This window comes from Pleurodeles waltl, chromosome 2_1, assembly GCF_031143425.1.
Source record: "Pleurodeles waltl isolate 20211129_DDA chromosome 2_1, aPleWal1.hap1.20221129, whole genome shotgun sequence".
NCBI lineage: Eukaryota > Metazoa > Chordata > Amphibia > Caudata > Salamandridae > Pleurodeles > Pleurodeles waltl.
In genome coordinates, this window is record NC_090438.1 from 838,680,459 (window position 1) to 838,703,505 (window position 23,047).

Consider the following 23,047-nt stretch of genomic DNA (forward strand, 5'->3'; position numbering starts at 1 on the left):
AAGTTACGGAGCCTCCAAATATTCTTCTTTCCTCTTAAAAGGCTACTGAACGGGGCAGTAAGATCTCAGTTTTTAAAGTGTGATCTGTGACAGGTCCTGGTGCCCTCGAAAGTGATGGCTCTTTTCTTCCTAGCATGGGCCATGGTCTCCTCCTTCTAATTAGTGATGGCTCTTTTCTTCCTAGCATGGGCCATGGTCTCCTCCTTCTAATTAGTGATGGCTCTTTTCTTCCTAGCATGGGCCATGGTATCCTCCTTCTACTGAGTCATTGACACAGGTAAGAATGTCAGCTGGGACAGTGAGTTCTGTTCAATTTAATTGTAACCCTCTCTTCTTTATCCAGAATAACATTGAAAAACTGTTGCATATATGTCAACGTCTGAGTTATCTGCCCCTGGTGTTACCCCTATGATTTGAATATTCTGTTGGAGGAACCTGTTTTCCTGGTCTTCCAGGTGATTCTGCAGATAGATATCTTAGTCTTTCGTAAGACTTGCTGCTTGACAGCTTCCACTTCTTCTCTGGTGTACCCACATTTCCCAGAGTGGATAACCTGCTTTCTAGGTCTGCTAAGTCGAGACTGAAGTTGTGCACCTCCCACATGATGTCAGTATTCTTTCCTTTCTCAAGCCCTGGAACAATGTGTCTAGGACAAAGCACGTGACTGATGCGCATTTGCTTGATACATCGGTCAGATTGGGTTCACCTCTATCCCTGTTTCTTGCCCTTGTTTGAAGGTGGTATCCCCTTTTGTGGCTTTGGATTGCAGGAGCGTTTCCCTAAGCTTATGGTAGCTCTTGGGCTTCAGTGCCACCTTGTTACATCCTGTTTGCCTACTGCACAGCTGTCACTTTCTTGTTTGTCCCTTTTCTTCCTTGTGGGACTTCTTGCCCACATGTCCGTGTCTCTTGGTCTCCTGTGCGAGCCAGTGGGCCAAGCCAAATTAGTCTTTCCCCTTGTGGTTCAAAGTCTGGTCACTCGTCAACCCCCGCAGGCGACCACTGTTTTGCTGATGCCCTAATCCGTCTTTTGTGTGCCCAGATCCTCCGGATTCGCTGAGGCTGGCAGCTCAAGGACAGGGGCAAGGTAACAGCCAAACTTCACTTCATGTTCTGAGGCTAGTGGTAAGTGCTTCTCTTACTCCAGTTTGTAGTCTGGGATAGGCATTATCTGGGAGGAGGGGGGGTTCACCACTTCACCTTATCTTTATGCATGCTAGGTTCACTGAGCTTTCCTCAGCTGCTGTGCCCTGGGCTCCCACAGCACCAAGCTCCATGTCTCATTTTCTCTCCTCTAGGGTGTTCAGACTCCTGTCTGACTCCCACTGCCAGCATGGACTAGGAAGTGTTGTCCTTCTATTTGTGTAGGCCTTGTAGAGCCAAGTGTGCAGTCAGGGTTATATCCACTGCCCCTCCCCAACCACTGTGGGGAACCAGCAGTGTCTCACAGCCCTGTAGCTACTGCTGCAGTCCAGGCCCACTGGAGGCTCCTCATGTGGCTAGTGTTTCTCTTGTTACTGTGGGCCACTGTGCAATTCTCAGGTGCTTGCAGTGAAGTCCCCTGAGGTCCACCGGGTGCATTGTAAGGTGTGGGCTCAGGGGCACGTAGCAAAGATGAATAAAATGTCCCTGAGAGGAGCAGGGGAGCCCAACAAACACCTGCAAGCCAATGACACCCCTCCTCCCACAGAAGTCTACTGCTGCCCTCGCTGTCTGGGAAGGCTGGAATTCTTCTGTGGGGTGCGCCTCCTTGCATCTGCATGCAGCCCACTACGATATTTGCGGAAGAGTTACACCATTACAATAGTGACGGATACCCTGTCAACTGAAAAGGATATCCCATAGGATATAATAGGATTTATATTTCAGCGGATGGGATATACATCACCGTTGTGACAGAGTAGCTCATCTGCCTATATCTAAATGAGGTCTCAAGTCTTGCTGTTGTGCTCCACCAGTGCTGCAGGATCGCTTCATTAGCTCAGGCAACCACCATCTTGCCCAGGCAGCTGATCATCTGGCGTGGAATCTTCCCACACACCTCTCTGCTATGTCACCCTGTGCCTCTTCCTCTACTATCCCTTTTCAGCACCATCAGAGCACACTGTGGCACTGGCGTGGCGCCAGGTGAGACTCCACAAACTCCCAAATCTGTGGGGCCCGGGCAGAGGGATATGCAGTCACGACCTACTTCTCTACCATCTTGGCTCCAGCCCCTGGCTATTATTGATTGAGATAGAAAAAGGAAGATGATAATAGGAAATTAACAGGCAGACATTAGAGTCTGTCATGAGAACAGAGGAATATGAAAAGCCAACATACAATTTGTCTCCTCTGATCTTGGAAAAACATATATATAGGAAAGATATTCATGTCTGTGGCTGATAGAGGGATAGTAGCATTTTATTACAGAATGGGAGGGTGCTCAGTCACAAGTGTGTAATGTGAAATGCTTGGCAAAAGACAGGTTTCCAGCAGGGATTTGGGGCTACAAAGGAGGAACAAAACTGGTACTGTGCAAACCAGATTCATAAAAACCTTTGAGTCTGTGGGTGGGTTAACCAGCAATTGTATGACCCAGCAGGAAGTGGCTATTCCTAACTGGTATCACTCCCCTATAATATCAATAGACCTAACAAATCTTTACCTCATTACAAATTAGCCAATATAGGTCTCTGATTACCATGGCACAGATGCATTAACTAACATTGATAGCAATAGTGAAATGGTACAGAAACAGACAAGCTTTAGACCAAAAATGTAATCAGTGATAATGTAGCATGAAATGTAAAGACCCAATTAATATATTCAAAATTGTTTACTAGACTATTATGGGTGTTGGAAGACATATTAATGAGGAATAATTCAAATAGCTACTGTGCAATATGAGAGGGGAAAAGGATCTCCTTATGATGACTTGCAATTAGACATCAGGGTTTTAATGATGTATGGGATACAGTACCACAGGCTGTATATTATAGGGATACTGCAGGTCACTGAAAAGTTCCACAGCCATATAGAGCCCAAGAGTGATGACCTGAGTGCCTATATCGAGTCATGGAACTAAAATGACTTGTAGTATCCTTAGTAACATGAAGTTAGGGTATGTTTTATTCTTCATAATGCGTGGGCATCTCTGTTTACGAGAAAGCATTACAAGGGGATGGTAGTGCATTGAAACCCGGGCACTGTCTCTATTTCTAAGCACTGGTGTATGCTAAAACTCTGCCCTTTCTGCATGGTCACCCCAGATTTTATTATGCTGATCCCTATGTTTTGCTGACTATAGAACCCTGTGACATTTACCTCTGCTATCCAGTGGTAAAATGCTTGTACTCACCCTTTCAATTTAATATACCTAACTAACATATTTAAATTGTCTATATGTCCCTAGTATATGGTACGAAGGTATACCCAGGGCCTGTAAAGTTAAATGTCGATTGCGGCACCCATTGTGCCATCCACTACAGTGACAATATGAGTGTGTCTGTAGGTATGCCACCAGTAGCCTGGTTATGCAGGTATTAACTGCAAATTCACCCTGCCAATATAACCCCTTTTCGACAGGTTTAAACCGCCCTTTTAATTTTGTGTAAGTCACCCCTTCGTAGGTGTGATTGCCCATAATGCAGAGTAGTATGTGAACAACCAAAGTCCCAAACAAATTGTGGCTGTGTATAAGCGGTGCGCACATCCGAGATTACTATTGTCATGGATATCTTAAGTTCATAGTAGTTAATCTGATTCAGACAGAATAGAGTGCTCAAGTGGTAGTACACCCAGCCACAGGGTGTGGTACGCTGTTAACCAAAGGTTCACAGTCCATGTAGGAAAGAAGAAAACCACAGCACGTCACAGGATCAAGGTGAGAAAACTTTATTCCTTGGTATTACGTCAGGGTTGAAATCCTCTGATGTCATAAAAATGCACTAGGAACGTGGTAAAAGAACACAATACTTTTTTCCAGTTTGAATAACAACAGCCGACACGTGTTTCGTCATCTTTGACTTTTTCAAGGCTTGTTGCATAAGAATAATGAGATTAAGTCATAATGGGACTCCAAGATATCAAGACTTTGTACAGTAAGGTGTACAGTATATTGGCATGGAAGCAATCAAAGGACATGGACCCTGGTAAGTCTGCAGAGCGTCCGTTATATTATGCACCAAAAGTAAGTAGCGTCGTCCTAGGACGACGCTCTGCAGACTTACCAGGGTCCATGTCCTTTGATTGCTTCCATGCCAATATACTGTACACCTCACTGTACAAAGTCTTGATATCTTGGAGTCCCATTATGACTTAATCTCATTATTCTTATTCAACAAGCCTTGAAAAAGTCAAGGATGACGAAACACGTGTCGGCTGTTGTTATTCAAACTGGAAAAAAGTATTGTGTTCTTTTACCACGTTCCTAGTGCATTTTTATGACATCAGAGGATTTCAACCCTGACGTAATACCAAGGAATAAAGTTTTCTCACCTTGATCCTGTGATGTGCCGTGGTTTTCTTCTTTCCATAATGCAGAGTACATGGTATTTAAAAGTTGAACATGTAACTGTTTAATGTTAAACCTACATTAAAAATGCCCTGAGAGCTATTTCCATGGTAGCAGGGTAATGTTCCATAGGAAATCTTTGAGATACAATATTACATTTGCTAAATATTATATCTGCTTAGGAAACGCTTACAAATGTAATTTTTATGCTTTTTGAAATATTTCTTCCAAGCCCAATTAACTGGTGAGGCTGGCTTTACAAAAACAATATTTTGTAAAAATGACTTTTAAAAAGTCACCTTGCCCTGCCTGAAGTCCCTGGAAGCTAGAGCTCCATGTTGCTTTCTCCTTTCCCCCAGCTATAAATGATCATTTCAGTAGGTGTGACTAAAATGCCCAGTCCACAGTCAAATAGAAGCAGATAGTCTGCCTGGTGTCTCTGGAGTCCATCCCTTCACGAATATCTCTTGTGGGTGACACCAAATATTGTCAGGGCCTTTACATGAGGCATAATGGCTTCACTTGGTTTAGGTTTGATGCCTAACTAAATGTTGTAGATCTTTCATTCTCAGGATCATTCTTGTTTGATACATGCATGGAAGGCAAGATACAGGTGCAGAAGATGAAGACCAAAGTTGATATCCTGAATACTGTGGTGCTACAGAAAAGTAATGATTTTATTAACCCATCATGCATACATTTGGGTCACAGTTGTATCCAATTGCTGGTTTAAAACTCCTGCAAACAATAGTATCAGTCACAAAAGCCTTTTTACTAACTCAGGATTCCAAAACAGTGTTACAAATAGGAAAACATCGATTGATAACATCTCAAGGAAATAATATTAAACAGTCACTTTTTTCATTCTCCCTACTCTCAAGCAGCCATTGGGAGGAAAAAGGGTCAGAGAGATCAAACCTGTCCAAAACCTCAGCGGCAAAAAAGTGGGTGACATAGATGTTGGACGTACATGATGAAAATATATTCACTTAAGATATTTTCTTCTCTACAGCATTGAATATGTGCAGGTATCCAGAACCCAACTTGTTAGACCTGGCATCCTTGGTGTGGTCTCCCCTAATGTTTTGCCCTCTGACCTCGTGTTTTTCAGACCTATTTTTGCCAGCCGTAAAGAATTTGTGCTCCTTAGAACTGCTAACCAGTGCCGAAGTGCGGGTGCTGTGTCCTCCAAAACTTGATTACATTGGCTTCTCCATGATTAGCATCTTTTAATTTACTAGTAAGTATCTAATAAAGAGCTCTATGGGTGCCCAGGGACTGTAAATTAAATGTTCCTAGCGGGCCTGCAGCACTAGTTGTGCCACCAGCTACAGTACCCTCTCAATCATGTCTCAGGTCTGCCACTGCAGAGCCTGTGTGTGCAGTTAAGTGCAGTTTTGACCTGGCAAGTGTACCCACTTGCCAGGCCCAACCCTTTTTTTATTGCATGTAAGTCACCCATAAGATAGGCTCAAGTTATCCCCAAGGACCGGGTGCAGCGTATATAAAACGTTGGACATGTACTGGTAGGTTTAACATGTCTAGATGAAAAACTGCTAAATTAGTTTTTGACTATTGCAAGGCCTGTCTCTTCCATAGAATATCATTGGGGTTGCCTTTAAACACCTTTTAAGTGTAACTTCCTAATGGGAAGAGATAGAAATATGGAGTTTGGTGACAGTAAACTCACAATTTAAAATCACTACGTGTGGTGAAGTCAGATTTTAAATTGTAAGCCTGAAATGGCACTTATAGAAAGTTGGCATTTTCATATTTTAACCATTTTGTGCCTCTCCCTGTCCTTGAATACACGTCTGGGGTGGATGACAGCTGGGCTTTGTGCATTCCCACAAGACAGTCACACACAAAGGGAGCTTGAGTGTGACATTGCATATTGATTGCATATTGATGGCCGATCACCAGGCTCATGGATCTTCCTGGGCTAGGTGGGAGGGAGGAGCTGACACATACTTCTGAATAGGGCTGTGCCTCTCCCCCAGTCAGTGCTGCATAACCCCCTTCGTAGTGTCTGGAGCCAGGGAGGGTGGGAAAGTGATCCTGAGGACGTCAAAGGAAGGTATTGAACGGAAGGTCTTGAAGTTTCTCCAACCTTCCGGAACCTGGGGACCAAAGTGTAAATGCTGGACCCCAAACCCTTCTTGAAAAGGGAGCTACTACACATATATTAATACTTAATTTCATGGATCCACCAGTAAAGCTCCCTTCGACATTCTCTAGGGCTTGTTTTCATCCACATTCTTCTTCTCTAAAGTTTCAGTATATTCATGTCCATCGATTATTTTAGTTTTTTGTCCTTGAGTACTTGGAGCGGTTAACTTAATTTATTAAATTTGGAAGAAATACTAAAATACTGACAATTCCTTCTTGAAATCATGTGGCCAGAGAAATGTCTCAATATTATCTACATGAATAGTATGGTGTGTTACTTGTTTCCTCCCTTGGTTAGATGTCATTCATTCACTGCCCGTTGCTTAGGCAGTATATTATGTCAATATTGGAGTAAAACTCAAAAAAAGAAATTTGGGAAAATCATTTGGTGCCTTGCCTGATGAACTGTAGCCTGGAAAGGGCAGCTCAGTGCTTTGTCGCTTTGCTAAGATATTGAGATGAACGCAGAAGGGAAGAAGACAGCACATCATACCCAAGACCTATTTAGACACACTTCCCCATCAACTTTTAACCTTCTTGGTTGCACCACTACCACTACTGGGTGGACCCCACAGAACATCTACTGTTGTATCTTGCCTTCCTTTTGATGCGCTGTCCCCACTTCCGGGTGGACCCCACAAAGCCATTACTGTGGTTGTCTGGGGAGTATCTTGTGTTGCACTATTGAGTCTTCTGGGTGAGCCCCATAGACGCACCACAGTGGTGTCTGTTGACCTCCTGAGATTGGGCATTGCTGATTCTGGCTGACTCCTGTAAACCCACTTTCTTCCTGTGAACTTTGTGGGGTGCCCATATCACTTCAAACAACGAAGAGATCCACACACACTAGGCAGTTTTTCATTTCGATATGTAGAATCCGTTGACTATACTCTATTCAGCTAACATGCCAGTGAGTCCATTGACATGCATAGCAGAACTGTCTAGTTTCCTGCAAAGCATTGCGACCACATGTCAGTTATACACTATTCCCACAAAGAACATACTACAACCACACATCTTTCCAAACAAACATACAATTCATTCTGTAATCACTTAACAGGGCAGTGTCACTATTCCACATTAGCGGCATTTGCGCTCCATGCAAAAGCTATATTGCATAACATGCTCACAGATGATGTTTGTTGAGACTACTATGCAGTAAAATGCAAAGGGAACCTTCCTAGTTGAGGGTAAAAACTGGGGAAAACCACAAACCTAGAGAAGATATGGCCTAAAGAACCATTGCCTTAGGTAAGTAACTTTTTATTCCTTCTGTCGCCTTCCTTGGTGACACAAATTATAGCTATATTCATACTGTCCTGTATCTAAAAATATTAAAGAACAGTCATAAGTGCTAAAATGTAAACAATTTTGAGTTGTATTTTTTTTTTCTCTTTTAGCTGGTCGACAGTGAGGTAGTCATGCTTTCTGCACACTGGGAACGAAAGAAAAGTGGTCTCATGGAGCTACAGGAACACCTGCAACAAATTCCAGCATTTTTAGCTGATCTGGAGTCCACCACTGCCCAATTAAGTGAGTTTTAATCTGTTTTGTAAGGAGCACCAAAACCAATGCACATTTTGAGAATGGATCATTAAATATCTTGTCAGACTGGAAAACGTTATATTATTCTCCTACAATGTCGTATTTTGAGAGGTGTAGCGTAAGTGATTTTTGATAATTTGATGCATCCTTCAGTTGTAGTTGTATATATTTCATTTTTTAAATGTGTTATAGGGAACACTAGGACAAGGCCCAGGATTTCGACTGCTGATTTTGTGACATATCCACATTTAGTGTGGTTATGAGTGGCATTTCTATGTCTTATGAGTAATACTTGGTGTGACACTTTATTGCAAGCAGAACAAAGCAGTTATGTCCGTGTAATACGGCTAGTTTCAGAACTGATCCACTTTTGTGCTTCAAAAGTGCTTATGTGTCTTCAATACACCACAGTTTGCCTAACTTAGTAGCAACAATATGTTTCTTTGTGCATTTTTATCATCATACAGAGGGCCACGGCTCTATAAATGTGTGATATCTGATAGGGACTTCTAGTTGCAGACTCCTTAACTTGTGAATTCTCTACTTGTGGTGCAGTCCCAGATCCATCCAAGCTTGAAAATGGATTTTCCACATTGCAGTGTAGCTATGCTGCCCTTTACATGATTTGTTCACCTGATAACCTAGGTTCCAGTGCTTCACGGGGGCTGCTATTGGGCACACAACGCAACACACACGCACTCACGCACATGGACGACTTTAGCGCTGGTGGCATCTGGTGAAACAACCTTTTTTGCATCCCCCAACACACACACAAAGACCTCCTCGAATTCCCTCCCTACCTCCTGGCAAAAGTGCCCCTCATCTCTCCATAGCCCCTCTCACATACATTTCATAAAGGCTGGTTTTACAAATCTAGTCAGCTATCCACAAATACAGATCTGTTCTTTGCAACAGGCATATTAACCCTCAGCTCTACTTAATGGCGAGTCAAAACTAGACAAACTTCCTATCTCTCTTCAGCAGGAACATTAATCACAGGACGAGGGATGTCTTGACTATTTTTATTGCTATCTGAAAGCTAGATGCACAAGGAACTCTTCAGTAGATGATTTTAAATGACAAGGTTTTGCTCAACACAGCGTTTCCTCCCCACTCCCCTCCAGTGTCCGTGCCTCACTTCCAGATCAGAACCCAGTGCAGCTGCACCCGTCGCACTGCCCTAAAACCGGCCGTGCACACGCACATAGTATATAGCCGGGTATCACCGAGGCCTGCCCCCACCACCACCAACTCACATTTCCCAAAGATAGCCCAGGAAATCCTAGCTTGCTGTATACTTAGCCACACTTCTTTTTGGGGTTTAGGGGTCATGAACCCCTGGACATATTTGTATTGTAAAAAAAACACACATTTATCACAATAATTAAAATTATATGCAGTAACCATATCATATTGGAATAATATTTACAGTGTTTCTGATAGTTATTTAGCCTTAACAGAGTACGCTAATACATCCAAATTCCTAACACTGATTTAAACAGTTTGTTCCTGCGTTCCCCAATGTTGGTGGTTGTGAATGAGATCACAGCTGCTTGGCTAGTACATCCAGTCCCTGCCCCTCCTCCTGCTATGAGTCCCAGGGGTAGGATCTCCATAAGGGGATTCATATCCCTTCTCAAAACAGTCTTATGGGTACACACTGTAGAGGGGGCCCACATGCCTGCGAGGATACCTACCTCGGGTGCCCCCCGGCACCCTCAGGCTCCACTCCAGTGCTCGCTTCAGGCCTTTGCGCATGCATGGGTGGTTGGCCCTAGCGGCCAGATGTTATCGACCGCTCGCAACCTCCCACGCCCCTGTATGTCTTCCTCACGTCCTAGCCAGCACCCCTTGGGGGGGCCCAGTTACCTTGCCATCCTGTTCCTGTAAGAAAAGGTACCCATTTGTCCTCCCGTTCATGATCTCACCCCACCACCAGTCAACACATAAAAATACGATAATCTGCCCCAACTGCTTTCACGATGAATCAAGTCACCTGTGAAGAGAGAACCCATTAGAAGACAAAATACCGCAGATATCAAGTTAAAAGCCCCCTATGAAAAATTATCAAATTGTATTCCCGGGATAAACTGCTGCCGAAAGTAGGGCGGCGGGTGGGTATTTACTTCAGGGGTCCGGTGGTGTTGCGTGTTGCAAACACAGTCAGTGAGTGCGAGGTAGAGACACGCTTGTGGACTGTGCCTGCCTTATAAATGCGGGTCTTCAGACGTCACTGCTGCGTATGGCCTCGGAAGCACAAAAAGTGCATCTGGGGCAGCGGCTGCCCAAAAACCAATCGCCTGCGACGTTCTTTCATGGTGGGGGACACCTGATGCTCCCCTTTCCCACCTAAACGGCTCCACCACCATAAGCGGGGACCCCCTTATTCGGGTGGCCCCGTGCAGTGTGTGTGTGTGTGTGCCCGTGATTGCCTTCACTTGCTTCCTCTTCATTGATGTTCCCACTGCTGGGACAGAGAGGTCTGGCACAGTCTCCCATTGACTCCTGGGATCGTCTGTGCGGTTCTGCTGAATAGAGTTATGCAGACACCATCACTTCCAGGGGGTGTTTGCTGAGTGCTTTTCCTGACTCCTGGGCACAAACCAGTGAAGCCAGTGTCCGTGTATAGGCGCCATAAGCGAACAGCTGGATCTGCCCTGTGTGGTGGAGTTCAAGAATTTTTGAGTATTCTCGCCTTTAAATTCTGCTGAGGCTCACTGCAAAGGTTTGGAGTGCTTTTGGCTTTCCACAATAGAGTCCTGGAAAACTGCCTTTGCAGGAGACACCTTAGAATGGAGCTTGAACCATTGAGGTGCTGGTGCAGGTCCAGGAAAAAGCACATGCTTGTCTGTAAAGTGGGGAAGACTGGCAGTGCCAATCAAGTAGTCTGTACATAGACAAGGGCAGAGTAACCAGATAAGTTGCATCTTTAAAACTGGTGTGGAGGTGGGCATGGAGAAGAGGTGGGGAGAAAGGACTATATGCTACTAGCTGGGCTATCTTCTGGGGATAATGAAGTAAGACTGTTTTCAAGAGGGAAATGTATCTGTACAGTTCTTGTATTCGTTAAGGAGGAAAGGCTGTTGTGAACTGGCCTGAGGGTTGTTAAGCCATGTCATTGTGGAGGTGCGCTGTTTTGGGAATTGGTGATAGTGGTTCAATGCAGATGGCTAATAGATATGAGTTATGGTATGGAGAGTTGCAGATTTAGTTTTTGGGTATCTAACTCTTACTAGCTGGCATGTCCCTTACACAATAGAACTTAAAAGGGAAAAGCGTATGTTTCTCCTGAGCTTATTCGCCCAAAGACACAATACCTTTAGAGTTTGTTATCAGTGTAAATTGAAGCTTCAAGGGCCATAAATGCTTCATGGTTTGTGATCTAAATCGCCAGTCAGTGTGCCCAACACCAGCTCAAATACAATTACACTTTCCTCTATTGACCATTTGCTTGTTCTATTTACTTTTCATGAGCGATTTATAGGAGGGAGTCTTAGAGACTGAAACCAAGAATAAGGTGTTAACTCTTAGAGTGCAGTTGGCTGATGTATAAGGCCATTTGCAGTGCCTTAATATTGAGCACACTTTTGCCAGTTGAACAGAGTTTACATAGTTATGATAATGTGTGTTGATAAACGAGTACATAATTATTTAAGTAATTTTGCCTTTTGATCTCGTATTTGGTTCAGGTATTCAAAATATGAATAGATTGTGTCTATGAATTTTGAGTACATTCAAGCGATTTGGGAATCTGACCATGTTTACTTCCCAACAGCACAACTTGAAAGAAGTTTTGAGGAGATGGAAAACAGACTGTTAAGCCTAGAGGAGCTGTGTGAACAGTGCGAGCTAGAGCGATTTAAACAAATGCAGTACCTGCAACTGGAAAACTACAAGAAAAAGAAAAGGTTAGTACAGTAATTAAGAAAACACTCTAGGTAAATAATTCAGTCTGTCTTCCTTACACATCTAAAGGTACTACTCTATTTAAAATGCCAGATGTTGAGAATACTCCTAGTTGGAGTTTTAGTTCTGTTCAGTTGTTGACTTTGGGTTTATTTTTTGAAGCATCCAAGTTTCTGAGGGCCAAATTACTTGCTGGTAATCTTTATTAGTTTTCCTTCCCTCTCGATGTAGGTACCTTTTGACATACTGGAAAAGGCATCCACTGGAGACAAGCACCATGTTGACAATTTTTGACCTTTACATTGTGATCCTTTCTGAACCCCATGCCTATGGGGCATTTTCCTAAGCTGCATCTCCCCTGCTGGTGTCTTCTCATTGTTCCATCAAATTCAGTGATCTTTTGGGAATGCAAATTTTTATTCATTTCTGTCTGCTTTCTGTATACTAAAGTTTGAATGCCAGTAGATGTAAATTTCACAACCACATCAAGGAATGCAATCGATTTGCCGTGAATCTGATGGGAAAATTATATGCGTGGAAGTCTGGAATTAAGACTGATCATATCATTCTCTAAAAATTGTTAGGGCCCATTCCATATATACAAAAATATCATCAATTAATTGTGTCTACAAGACTTAATTTCTGATGGATACAACTACCTGTGGATTCCTCACCTAATGAATACTCCCATGGCGCCAGCATTCGGCGGAAATCTTCTTCATAGTCTCTGCACGTCGACGAGGACGTCACTCTAGCCCACGCGACGCCGTCTGACATCATACAGGCAATAAGAGGTCCTCGCCGACGTGCCGACGTCAGTTCCCTTTTTTCCGTGCATTCGAAACGGTTATCTTCGAGGGAGCTACTGTTACTTTAGTAGTTACAGTGTATTTTCTGCTGCGTAGTTCTTCTCTGCGGTAACAATGTCTCAGAGAAAGTCGGATTTCAAGCCCTGTCGAGAGTGTGGGGGCAAGATGTCCGTTACAGATCCTCACTCCGACTGTCTCTGGTGTTTGAGCTCCGACCACGACGTCGTGACTTGCGATTCATGTCAGCACATGAATCCGAAGGCCCTCAAAGAACGTGAGGCTAAACTATTCCTGGCGAAGTCGAAGAGAAAGGAAAAACATCACAAAAAGTCTTCCTCGCCAAGGTCTCATCGGCGTCATCGAGACTCCCGGCGCCGTAGAGATTCACGGCGTCATTCCAGCAAGGAGACTCGTTCGAGGTCGCCTTCGGCTCGGCGTCGGAGGTCTTGGGAGGTCAGTCCCACGGTCACGCCGCATCCAGCGACGCCGTTGCCCTCTCCGGCATCACAGACTTCGCCTGGACAAACATCTGTGGTTGAGGTGATGCAGCCTCTTGTGATGTCTCCGGCGTCGCGGACGTTGAGGCCGGCGTCGGGGTCGCCTTCGATTCAGGCACCTCAGTATCCGGCTTTTCCCGCCCCTGGAGCCGATAGTACCGCATTTCTGAATGCGATGTATACTATTTTTCAGCAGATGGCTCCAGGAGGTGCTCCGGCTGGTCCTTCGGGGCCTTTGGCCTTTTCATTGGGTGATCCTGCGCCTCTTCGGCCGGCACCCTTTATGCCCTTTCTCCCTTTTGGGAATGTGGGCTCGGTGCCGGCGCCAGTGGCCGCTCCTGTGGCTTCAGAGGGATTGGCTCCGGAGGTTTAAATCCCGTCGACGTCGGGATTTCGTCCTGTGACTCCGGTGGGTCCATCGGCTCCAAGATCTCTTCGTCCTGCTCCTTCATCGGCGCCGAAGCTGCCTGTGGCGCCGGATGCGGCGTCGGATGCTTCTGGAGATCGGCGCCGTTCTTCGACTTCGGCAGAGGCCATGTCGACTCCGCGTATTGAGCAGAGACTACATTCGAGGAGGCGTGCTCTCCGTCTTTTGGAAGAGCAGGAGTACCAGCGAGTCCTGGAGGAAGGAGAGGTTGAGGACTCTGGTGATGGACTGCATGGTCTGGATACGGCCAGTGGGCTGGATACTTCCCCTGAGTGGGACCTTTCATCTCCAGGGGAGTATACGGAGGAGGCTGCTACCTTTCACGCGGTGGTGAGGAAGGCAGCTAACTTTCTGGACCTGCCTTTGCCGGTGGCAGAGGCGAAGCAGAATTTATTGACGGAGGTGCTGTATCCGGCCTCTGTTGCAGCGGAGCCTCTCTTGCCGTTTAATGAGGCTTTGCTTGATCCGGTGTTGGAGGTGTGGAAGAAGCCTGTATCTTCCTCGGCAGTTCATAGGGCTGTGGCCAGAAGATATCGGGCTGCACCATCTGACCCTGGCTTTCTTTCAAGACACCCTACGCCGGAGAGCTTGGTGGTGCAAGCCTCCTGTTCATCGAAATCAGCGCCTGGATCTTTCCCGACGGTGCCTGGAGACAGGGACTCCAAAAAACTGTATGCGCAATCCAAGAAAATATTTTCATCTTGCAGTTTGGCGTTGAAGGCCACCAACGCAACTTGCATTCTGGGGAGATATATCCATGCTCTTATGGATATTTCATCTTCTTTTACGGAGCTTCCCCAGGGACTCTTGGATGTTGTCTCGGACGCCCAGGCTGCCGCAACCCAGATTATCCAGTCTGGGCTGGACACGACCGACTCGGTGGCTAGGGCGATGGGCACGGCTGTGGTGGCGAGGAGACAGGCCTGGCTCCGTAATTCAGGGTTTTCTGCGGACGTGCAGTCGACCCTATTAGACCTCCCGTTTGATGGGGACAAACTGTTTGGAGCAAAGGCAGATTCGGCCTTGGAGCGATTTAAAGAGAGCAGGGCTACAGCCAAATCGTTAGGGCTGCAAGCTCCTTCTTCCTCTGCCTCTTCCAGGTTTTTCAGGAGGTTTTGTGGATTTGGGCGTGGCTCTTCCTCCTCTTCCTTTCGGGGGAGGATCCAGCAACCCGCCTCTTCCCACCCCTATAGATCATTTAGAGGGAGAGGTAGGGCCCGCACCAGAGGAGCCTCTCAACAGCACTCTGCCTCTTCCTCGTCCTCTGGAGGGGTGCAGCAGGGAAAGCAGCCTTAGCTTTCCACCATTTCCCACTCACTCCTCTCCTGTAGGGGGAAGATTACCACATTTTCTCCACAAGTGGGGGACTATTACAACGGACACTTGGTTATCAGTATTGTGGAAAAAGGCTACACCCTTCCCTTTCGGGAGTTTCCGCCCCCCCTCCCGCCCGCCCATCTTATTGTTCAGAAGAACACCTCCTGTTGCTAGAACAGGAGGTTCAAGTCCTCCTTTCAAAGGGCGCGGTGGAGTTGGTCCCAGAGCAGGAAAGGGGTCGAGGTTGTTACTCAAGGTACTTCCTGATTCCCAAGAAGGATGGTCGGTTGAGACCGATCCTGGATCTGAGGATCTTGAATTGGTTCCTCAATCAGGAAAAGTTCAAGATGCTGACCCTAGCACAGGTGCTTTTGGCGTTGAACAAAGAAGATTGGATGGTGTCTGTCGACTTGCAGGATGCTTATTTTCATATTCCGATACTCAAGTCACACAGGAAGTAGCTCCGGTTTGTGGTAGGGTCGCAGCACTATCAGTTTGCGGTCCTTCCGTTTGGTCTTACTTCAGCACCTCGAGTCTTCACGAAGGTGATGTCAGTGGTTGCGGCAGAGCTCAGAAGGAAGGTGATAACAGTATTCCCTTACTTGGACGACTGGTTGATCAACGCCAAGTCCCCGGAGCTTGTGTCGTATCATCTGCAGTCAACAACCCAGTTGTTGTTCGAACTGGGCTTTTCGGTGAACGTACCCAAATCTCACCTGGAGCCCTCTCAGCGCCTCCTGTTCATAGGGGCAGTACTGGATACAACATTGAATCGAGCCTTTCCTCCGCCTCAGCGGGTTCAAGATATTCAGGAATTGGTTCCAATGTTTTGAAATGGAGGGGTAGTTCCAGTCCTCCAGGTCCTTCGTCTGCTCAGTCTGTTTGCCTCCTGCATACTGTTGGTCACGCATGCTCGCTGGCACATGAGGGCTCTTCAGTGGTGCCTCCGAAGGCAGTGGTCTCAACACAAGGGAGATCTAGAAGGTGCGGTCAAGATCTCCAGAGATGCTGCTGTGGACTTGAAGTGGTGGATTGCGAGCAACAATCTTTCACAAGGAAAGCCGTTCGCGCAGTCGCCACCAGTGGCCACGGTCATAACGGATGCTTCCACTCTAGGGTGGGGAGCTCATCTGGGGGATCTGGAGATCAAAGGACTTTGGTCTCCAGAGGAACAGATGTTTCATATCAATCTGTTAGAGTTACGGGCTGTACGTCTGGCTCTCAAGGCCTTCCTCCCTTCCCTTCGTGGTCAGTCGGTACAGGTCCTGACGGACAATACTACCACGATGTGGTACATAAACAGGGAGGAGTAGGGTCGTACCATCTCTGCAGAGAAGCTCTTCGACGATGGTCCTGGGCAAAGGACCATCAGATTTGCTTGGTAGCAAATCATTTGGCCGGGGTCTTGAATGTACGTGCGGACAGTCTCAGTCGCCAATTCTCGGCCGACCACGAGTGGCGTCTCCATCCAGATCAAGTCCTTTTAATCTTTCAGATGTGGGGGTTTCCTCGGATAGATCTGTTTGCCACTCGGGAGAACGCGCATTGTCCGTTGTTCTGCAGCCTCCAGTATCCGGTGCAGGGAGCATTGGGGGACGCGTTTCTGATAACCTGGTGTGACCAGCTGCTTTACGCGTTTCCCCCCCATACCCTTGATTCCTCGAGTGTTGAGGAAGATTCGCCAAGACAGGGCCCAAGTCATCTTAATAGCTCCGGATTGGCCAAGGAGGGTGTGGTACTCCGACCTTCTCCAACTCTCGCTGTGCCCTCCGCTCCGTCTCCCTCTCAGGGCAGACCTCCTCTCGCAGTCGCAGGGGCAGGTTTTACACCCCAACCTCCAGAGTCTACACCTACATGCCTGGAGATTGAACGGGGCAACCTGAGTTCCTTCTCTCTCCCGCCTGATGTAGTGGATGTTATATTAGCGGCCAGGCGGCACTCCACTAAATCTATCTACGCTAATAGGTGGTCTAAATTTGTTATGTGGTGTGGAGAGAGACAGATTGATCCCTTACATGCTCATCTGTCGGACGTTTTGTCTTTTGCTCTGTCTCTAGCGTAGAAAGGTTGTGCAGTGGCTACCATTAAGGGTTATTTGTCGGCTTTGTCAGCCTTCATTTGTCTTCCAGACCAACCCACGTTATTTAAATCCCCTATTGTTCTCAGATTCTTGAAAGGTCTTCTAAATAAATATCCTCCAAAACCATTCGTTATGCCTCAATGGGATTTGTCCTTGGTCCTCACTTTCCTTATGGGGTCCCCTTTTGAGCCTATGCATTCTTGCCCCTTAAGGTATTTGGTTATTAAAACAGTCTTCCTGGTGGCTATAACATCTGCAAGGAGAGTGAGTGAGTTGCAAGCCTTATCGGTAAAACCCCCTTATACAACTTTTTATGGGGATAAGGTGGTGTTGAGGACCAAGGCTGCTTTCCTCCCGAAGGTTGTTTCACCCTTCCATTTGGCCCAGACAATTACTTTGTCCACGTTCTATCCTCCGCCTCATCCTTCAAAGGAGGAAGAGAGACTACATAGTTTGGACCCAAAGAGGGCGTTAAGCTTCTACATTGATAGAACGAAGGACTTCAGGCTGGAGGATCAGCTGTTCATCGGATACGTGGGCAAGAGGAGAGGAACGGCAGTCCACAAGAGAACACACTCCGGGTGGGTTGTTCTTTGCATTAAAATCTGTTACTCTTTGGCAAAGAAGGATCCTCCTGATAGCATTAGAGCTCATTCCACCAGAGCTAAGTCGGCCACTTCGACCTTGGCCAGGGGTGTTCCTGTGGTCGACATCTGCAAGGCCACAACTTGGTCGTCCCTTCACACTTTTGCGAAACATTACTGTTTGGACTCTGAGGTCAGAAGGGACGGCCATTTTGCACGGTCAGTGCTGCAGGATTTCTTGGTTTGACCATTTCGTCACCCACCACCGGGAGTGGTACTGCTTTGGGACTCTATATTCATTAGGTGAGGAATCAACAGGTAGTTGTATCCATCAGAAGACGAGTTACTTACCTTCGGTAACAACTTTTCTGGTGGATACATTAGCTACCTGTGGATTCCTCACGGTCCCACCCGCCTCCCCGTTGCCTTTCTGGTCTTACCAAGTAATCCTGGAGTGCGCTCCTCTTGGTCTTCAAGGTTGCAATAGATGTTGTATTTATGGATACTTGTATATATATGTATATATCTTTGTGTATTTACAGGATTTGCATATATTTGTTTGTTTAAAAAAAAAAAAAAAAAATAAGTTATATTAAATCTGCAGCCATTTTATTGCAATGTTGTGTATTTTACAATGTTATGGGATGTTGCCTTGCTCTTTCATTGCATTGGGTTGGTATTCTCATGCACGTAAAAAATGTTGGTACTGACGTCGGCACGTCGGCGAGGACCTCTTATTGCCTGTATGACGTCAGACGGCGTCGCGTGGGCTAGAGTGACGTCCTCGTCGACGTGCAGATACTAGGAAGAAGATTTCCGTCGAATGCTGGCGCCATGGAAGTATTCATTAGGTGAGGAATCCACAGGTAGCTAATGTATCCACCAGAAAAGTCATTACCGAAGGTAAGTAACTCGTTCATCTCTGCCAAGGTTCATCCTTGAATACAAACTAGTCTTCAAATTTAGCCATGAAGATATTAGCGTAGCTGGGTGCCCGCCCCCTGAAAAACCCATTGAGGGGCCATTCTTTTTCCTACGCGTCATGGGACTGGGAAGTGGGCAGAGTACCAGCAGCATAGCAGGATGGACTTCCATGACCCAATCATGTCCCTGCTACCCCATTCTAGTTGTGGCGTACTGCAGTATGGGACTGGCTTAATTGCTTTTGCCAGGGCTCATTTTGGTTTTGACGCAACCCTTAGATGGCCATGAGGGACAATCGTGAGATCCAAGGATGAGCAAAAAGTGTACATTAGGATAAGTAACTACACTAGAGGTTCCTTCCTGTTACCAGCCTTATGCCGCCTAATAAAATTACTGCCATCAGAGATGCCTGTGGGGAAACTGCTGAAGACAGGATCCCTATTGGAAAGATGAGCAGACCAAGGACAACAAACAGCAACAAGAGGAGCCCAAAGCACCAGCCCCAAGCTAGGGGGAGAAAATACCTTCAAGCAGAGGAGCAAGTGGGCAGGAGCTGCAAGGAGAACATGAGACGACAAAGAGCAGTAGGAAGGGCATGAGAAGCCCAGTTCAGGGGACTGCTTGTTAAACCCCTAAAAACCAGCTACTTTGTACGAGGCCCATACCCTGCCTCTTCACATGGCCTTAACATTTTGATCACACATCATTCAGTACATTTGATGGCCTCACCAGCATTTAACGTCCTATTAATCCCTATATCTGTTTTATCTGAAGTAGTGCTTGATGCACAATACAAAAACCAGGGGTGGGCAGAGCTTGCAGCTTCACTCTGTGGAATTCTAAAGAGTTACATAAAAATGTTGTGAGATTCTATGGAGTTCTGCGAATAGGCGGAAATTGGCATGTTGGGCTGCTCATGCTGGTTTTTAGTGCAAATGGCATTAAACGGCACACAAGGGGACACTGCTTCTTGAGTTGGTTTGGCTGCCTCTCAAGTAGATTTTCAACCTGAGCAGCAGCTTCCTCATTGCAAACAGTCACAACTGCTTGCGTTAGTGCCCTCCTAGCCCCCGAAATCGCACGGAGACTCCAATTCTCGATTGCACTTGCTAACTTCCTGTTGCCGATCCATTAATGAGGACAAAAACATCACCATGCTGAGATTGGCATCACAGAGAGTGGCCAAAGTCCTGCCACCTCTGCCAAGTAAAGTGGAATTTATCACCTGCCCCTAACAAAAAAACATAAGACTTAGTCCAAATTATCATGAAAATTAAACCTCCTGCCATTTTGAAGTCCCAGACCCGGATAACATTGCCAAAGACGTTTGTACTCACATTCTTCCCTATTGGACAAAATTGTGAATCTCTTCCTCAGCCAAAGAACATTTGCCACCTACTTGAAAACTGGACAAATCACCCCTCTCCTCGAACATCCCACCACATATACTAATGACCCCATCAGCTACTACCCAATCTCTAGCCTGCCTTTCCTCATAAAAATCATTGAAAGGTGTGTAGCAGTGCAGCTCACCCAACACTTCAGACAACACCCTCCTGAACTAATACCAATCTTGTTTCAGTCAGGGCTTCAGCACAGACATGGCATTAATACAGGTGCTCAATGATAACTATGAATCCTAGACCACAGGCAACTCCTGATTCTTGATTCTTCTCGACCTATCATCAGTCTTTGATATCATCAGCCGCCACACGCTCCTAGACATGCTCAAAAACCGAATAGGCATTTATGGTGTGGTGCTTAAGTGGTTTGAATCATTATTCACGGGTAGATCAGAGGATAAAAATTATTGACTGTCTCAATGAGGATGATAGTTGAGCAAGGCGTACCCCATGGTTTTATCCTTTTTCTTATCCTATTCACACAACTACATCTAGAGGTCTCCTGTCCAAAAAACTTGCACCCTCACCTTCACCCTAAACTCTGTGCAAAACTGGATGACTGCTTATCATCTAAAACAGAACCTTCTACATCTGAATTCCTCCTTATTTCCCCTTCAAAATCAACACTTCCATTGAAATCCTGGATAGACACACTCTTCAACAATAAGCCCACCATCTGTTGAGAGCACCAAATCTCGAGATGTCATTCTAGACAAGAAACTCAACTTATAATCTCAAATGAGCACCATGGCTATGAACGCACGCTATCAAAAGCGTCTTTTCTGGTGAATGTGTCACTACATTCAATAGCAACATCTGAAATATCTTGTTCATACATAGGTGCTCTCGAATAGACTATAGTAGCTCTATGGACTGGTCTCCCCAAAACGCATCTCATCCTCCTGAAATTGACCATGCATTCAGTAAAATGCTTCATTTATGGGGCCAAAAAGAATACCAACATCATTCCTTAGCTTGTTTCTCTACGTTGGTGGCCCATTGAAGCCAGAGTTATATACAAGACTGCTTGCATCATCTGTAATGCCCTACACACATACACTTCTTGTTATCTGACAGACACACTCAAGTTTTCAGGACATTCTAGACCATCACAAAATGCTGCAGCAACAGATTTTGGCTAAGGACCCAAGCCACTGACATAAGTGGCGTCCTTCAGGCGCTCATCTGTTAGTGGGATTTAAGCGCCATGAAGCTGCACTCTCTCGGGAAAGGGGGAGGGAGCTATGGATACTTGAATTAATGGCAGGCTGCTGTTTATGTGTGTGTTTGTATGTGTATCTGTAAATATATATCGAGCACCGGGTTATATTACACAAGGTCACATCATACTTGTTTGTTTACATATTTGGTTATTTTAAGCTGTGGGGAGAATATGACATTTGCTCAGAAGCATGGGACGTTTAGCAGATGGCAGATTTCGCACCTGGCTCCCCAGCTCCAAAGTCTGAAGATCTGGCCATTTCTGCACCCACCCTCCTCAAGCCAGTAGGGGCTTTAACTAGGATTCCATCACCCTAATCAGTTTCAGCATGAAGTCCAGACACTCCTAGCTAGTCACAGACTCTTCATGTTTTTTCAGTGGTGATAGGGGATCTATGAGCCTGTCTGGACCAGAGTGCCACAGGTTGGTGTGCAGAATTTGTGCTGCATTTTTGTTTAGCTCATGGAGATTTTGCTGCCTGCTCTACAGTGTCTTAATAAACGGTGCTGCATTTGAATTTGGTGAAAAGCTTGTGCGCATCTTGAGGAGCGGGAGCGTGGTGGATGACAGCCCTACTGTAAAAAAATAAATAATAATAATTAAAAACAAAACTGTGATCACCGCGGAGCAAACACCAGCGTTGAGAGGGTTTGTGTTTGCCCCAGTGTGAAATGTCTGCAAATCCACTGGTTCTGGTAATGTAATGTCCATTTATCTGTCTGACAAAACCGATATTGAAGCTTGCTTTCCCAAGCAAAAATCAGTTTATTTCTGGTGTTAGGTGATGTAAACTCCTACCCTTGCTTCTACAAGTGTTTCCGCATCAAGGTTCTTTAGCGGAAATATACATAGATAAGTCTAGATGTCCTGTGTCTCTAGATGTTCTCTAAGTATATTTTGAAGATTCTGAAAAAGGAATATTGCGCTTTGGGAGTTTAGACCCAAAACACTGAAGAGTTTACATGTTCTATATTTTGTGAGTTGTCCTGGGAATATGGACTGGGTCCAGAAATGTTGCATAACAGTTTTTTTAATGTATTTTTCTTTTATATTCCACTCTGTATTTGGTAAAGTTGAAGGCTACCTTCAATAGGTAAGCACTCTGTTGCTTATGGTATTTGGGCAGATTAAGCAGGTTCCTTCCTAATGTGCACTCTTAACAGCTTCTAAAGTTTCTGGGAGTAGCAGAGCGATGGGCTGCAAGTCTGTTTGTGTTTTGTTTTAGTTGGGTTCTGGTTGTTTATTGCTGTAGATTGCTTATATTTGTTGCCCTCTATGTGTCACACAAGCATTTGACTATGAAGTATTAGCCGTTGAGCAGGAATTGAAGCGGTAGCATGCCAATAAAGCAGATTAGTAGAATGAATAAATTCTAAATATATATATATAATGGCATGTGTAGCTGCAGATACACATGCTATGCATACGTCTGCCATCTAGTGTTGGGCTCGGAGTGTTACAAGTTGTTTTTCTTCGAAGAAGTGTTTTCGAGTCAAGAGATTGAGTGACGACTCCTCTTTGGCTCAATTGCGCATGGGCATCGACTCCATGTTAGACTGTTTTCTTTCCGCCATCGGGTTCAGACGTGTTTCCTTTCGCTCCGATAGTTTGATTCGGAAAATCTTGAAAACTCTTCATTTCTTGTCCGTATTGTTTCGATCGCGTTACAC

The 23,047-nt window shown here is 45.6% G+C and overlaps 1 protein-coding gene across 2 annotated transcripts in view; it reads left to right on the top strand.

Annotated features, from left to right (window-relative positions):
• The window catches only part of DTNBP1 (dystrobrevin binding protein 1), a 458,894-nt gene that overhangs the window by 175,956 nt on the left and 259,891 nt on the right, over positions 1-23,047 (top strand). For both annotated transcript variants that reach the window (XM_069218782.1, XM_069218781.1), the window contains exons 5-6: positions 8,064-8,196; positions 11,984-12,116. In XM_069218782.1, the coding sequence (XP_069074883.1) occupies positions 8,064-8,196; positions 11,984-12,116 (266 nt within the window). The remainder of the gene's footprint in view (positions 1-8,063; positions 8,197-11,983; positions 12,117-23,047) is intronic.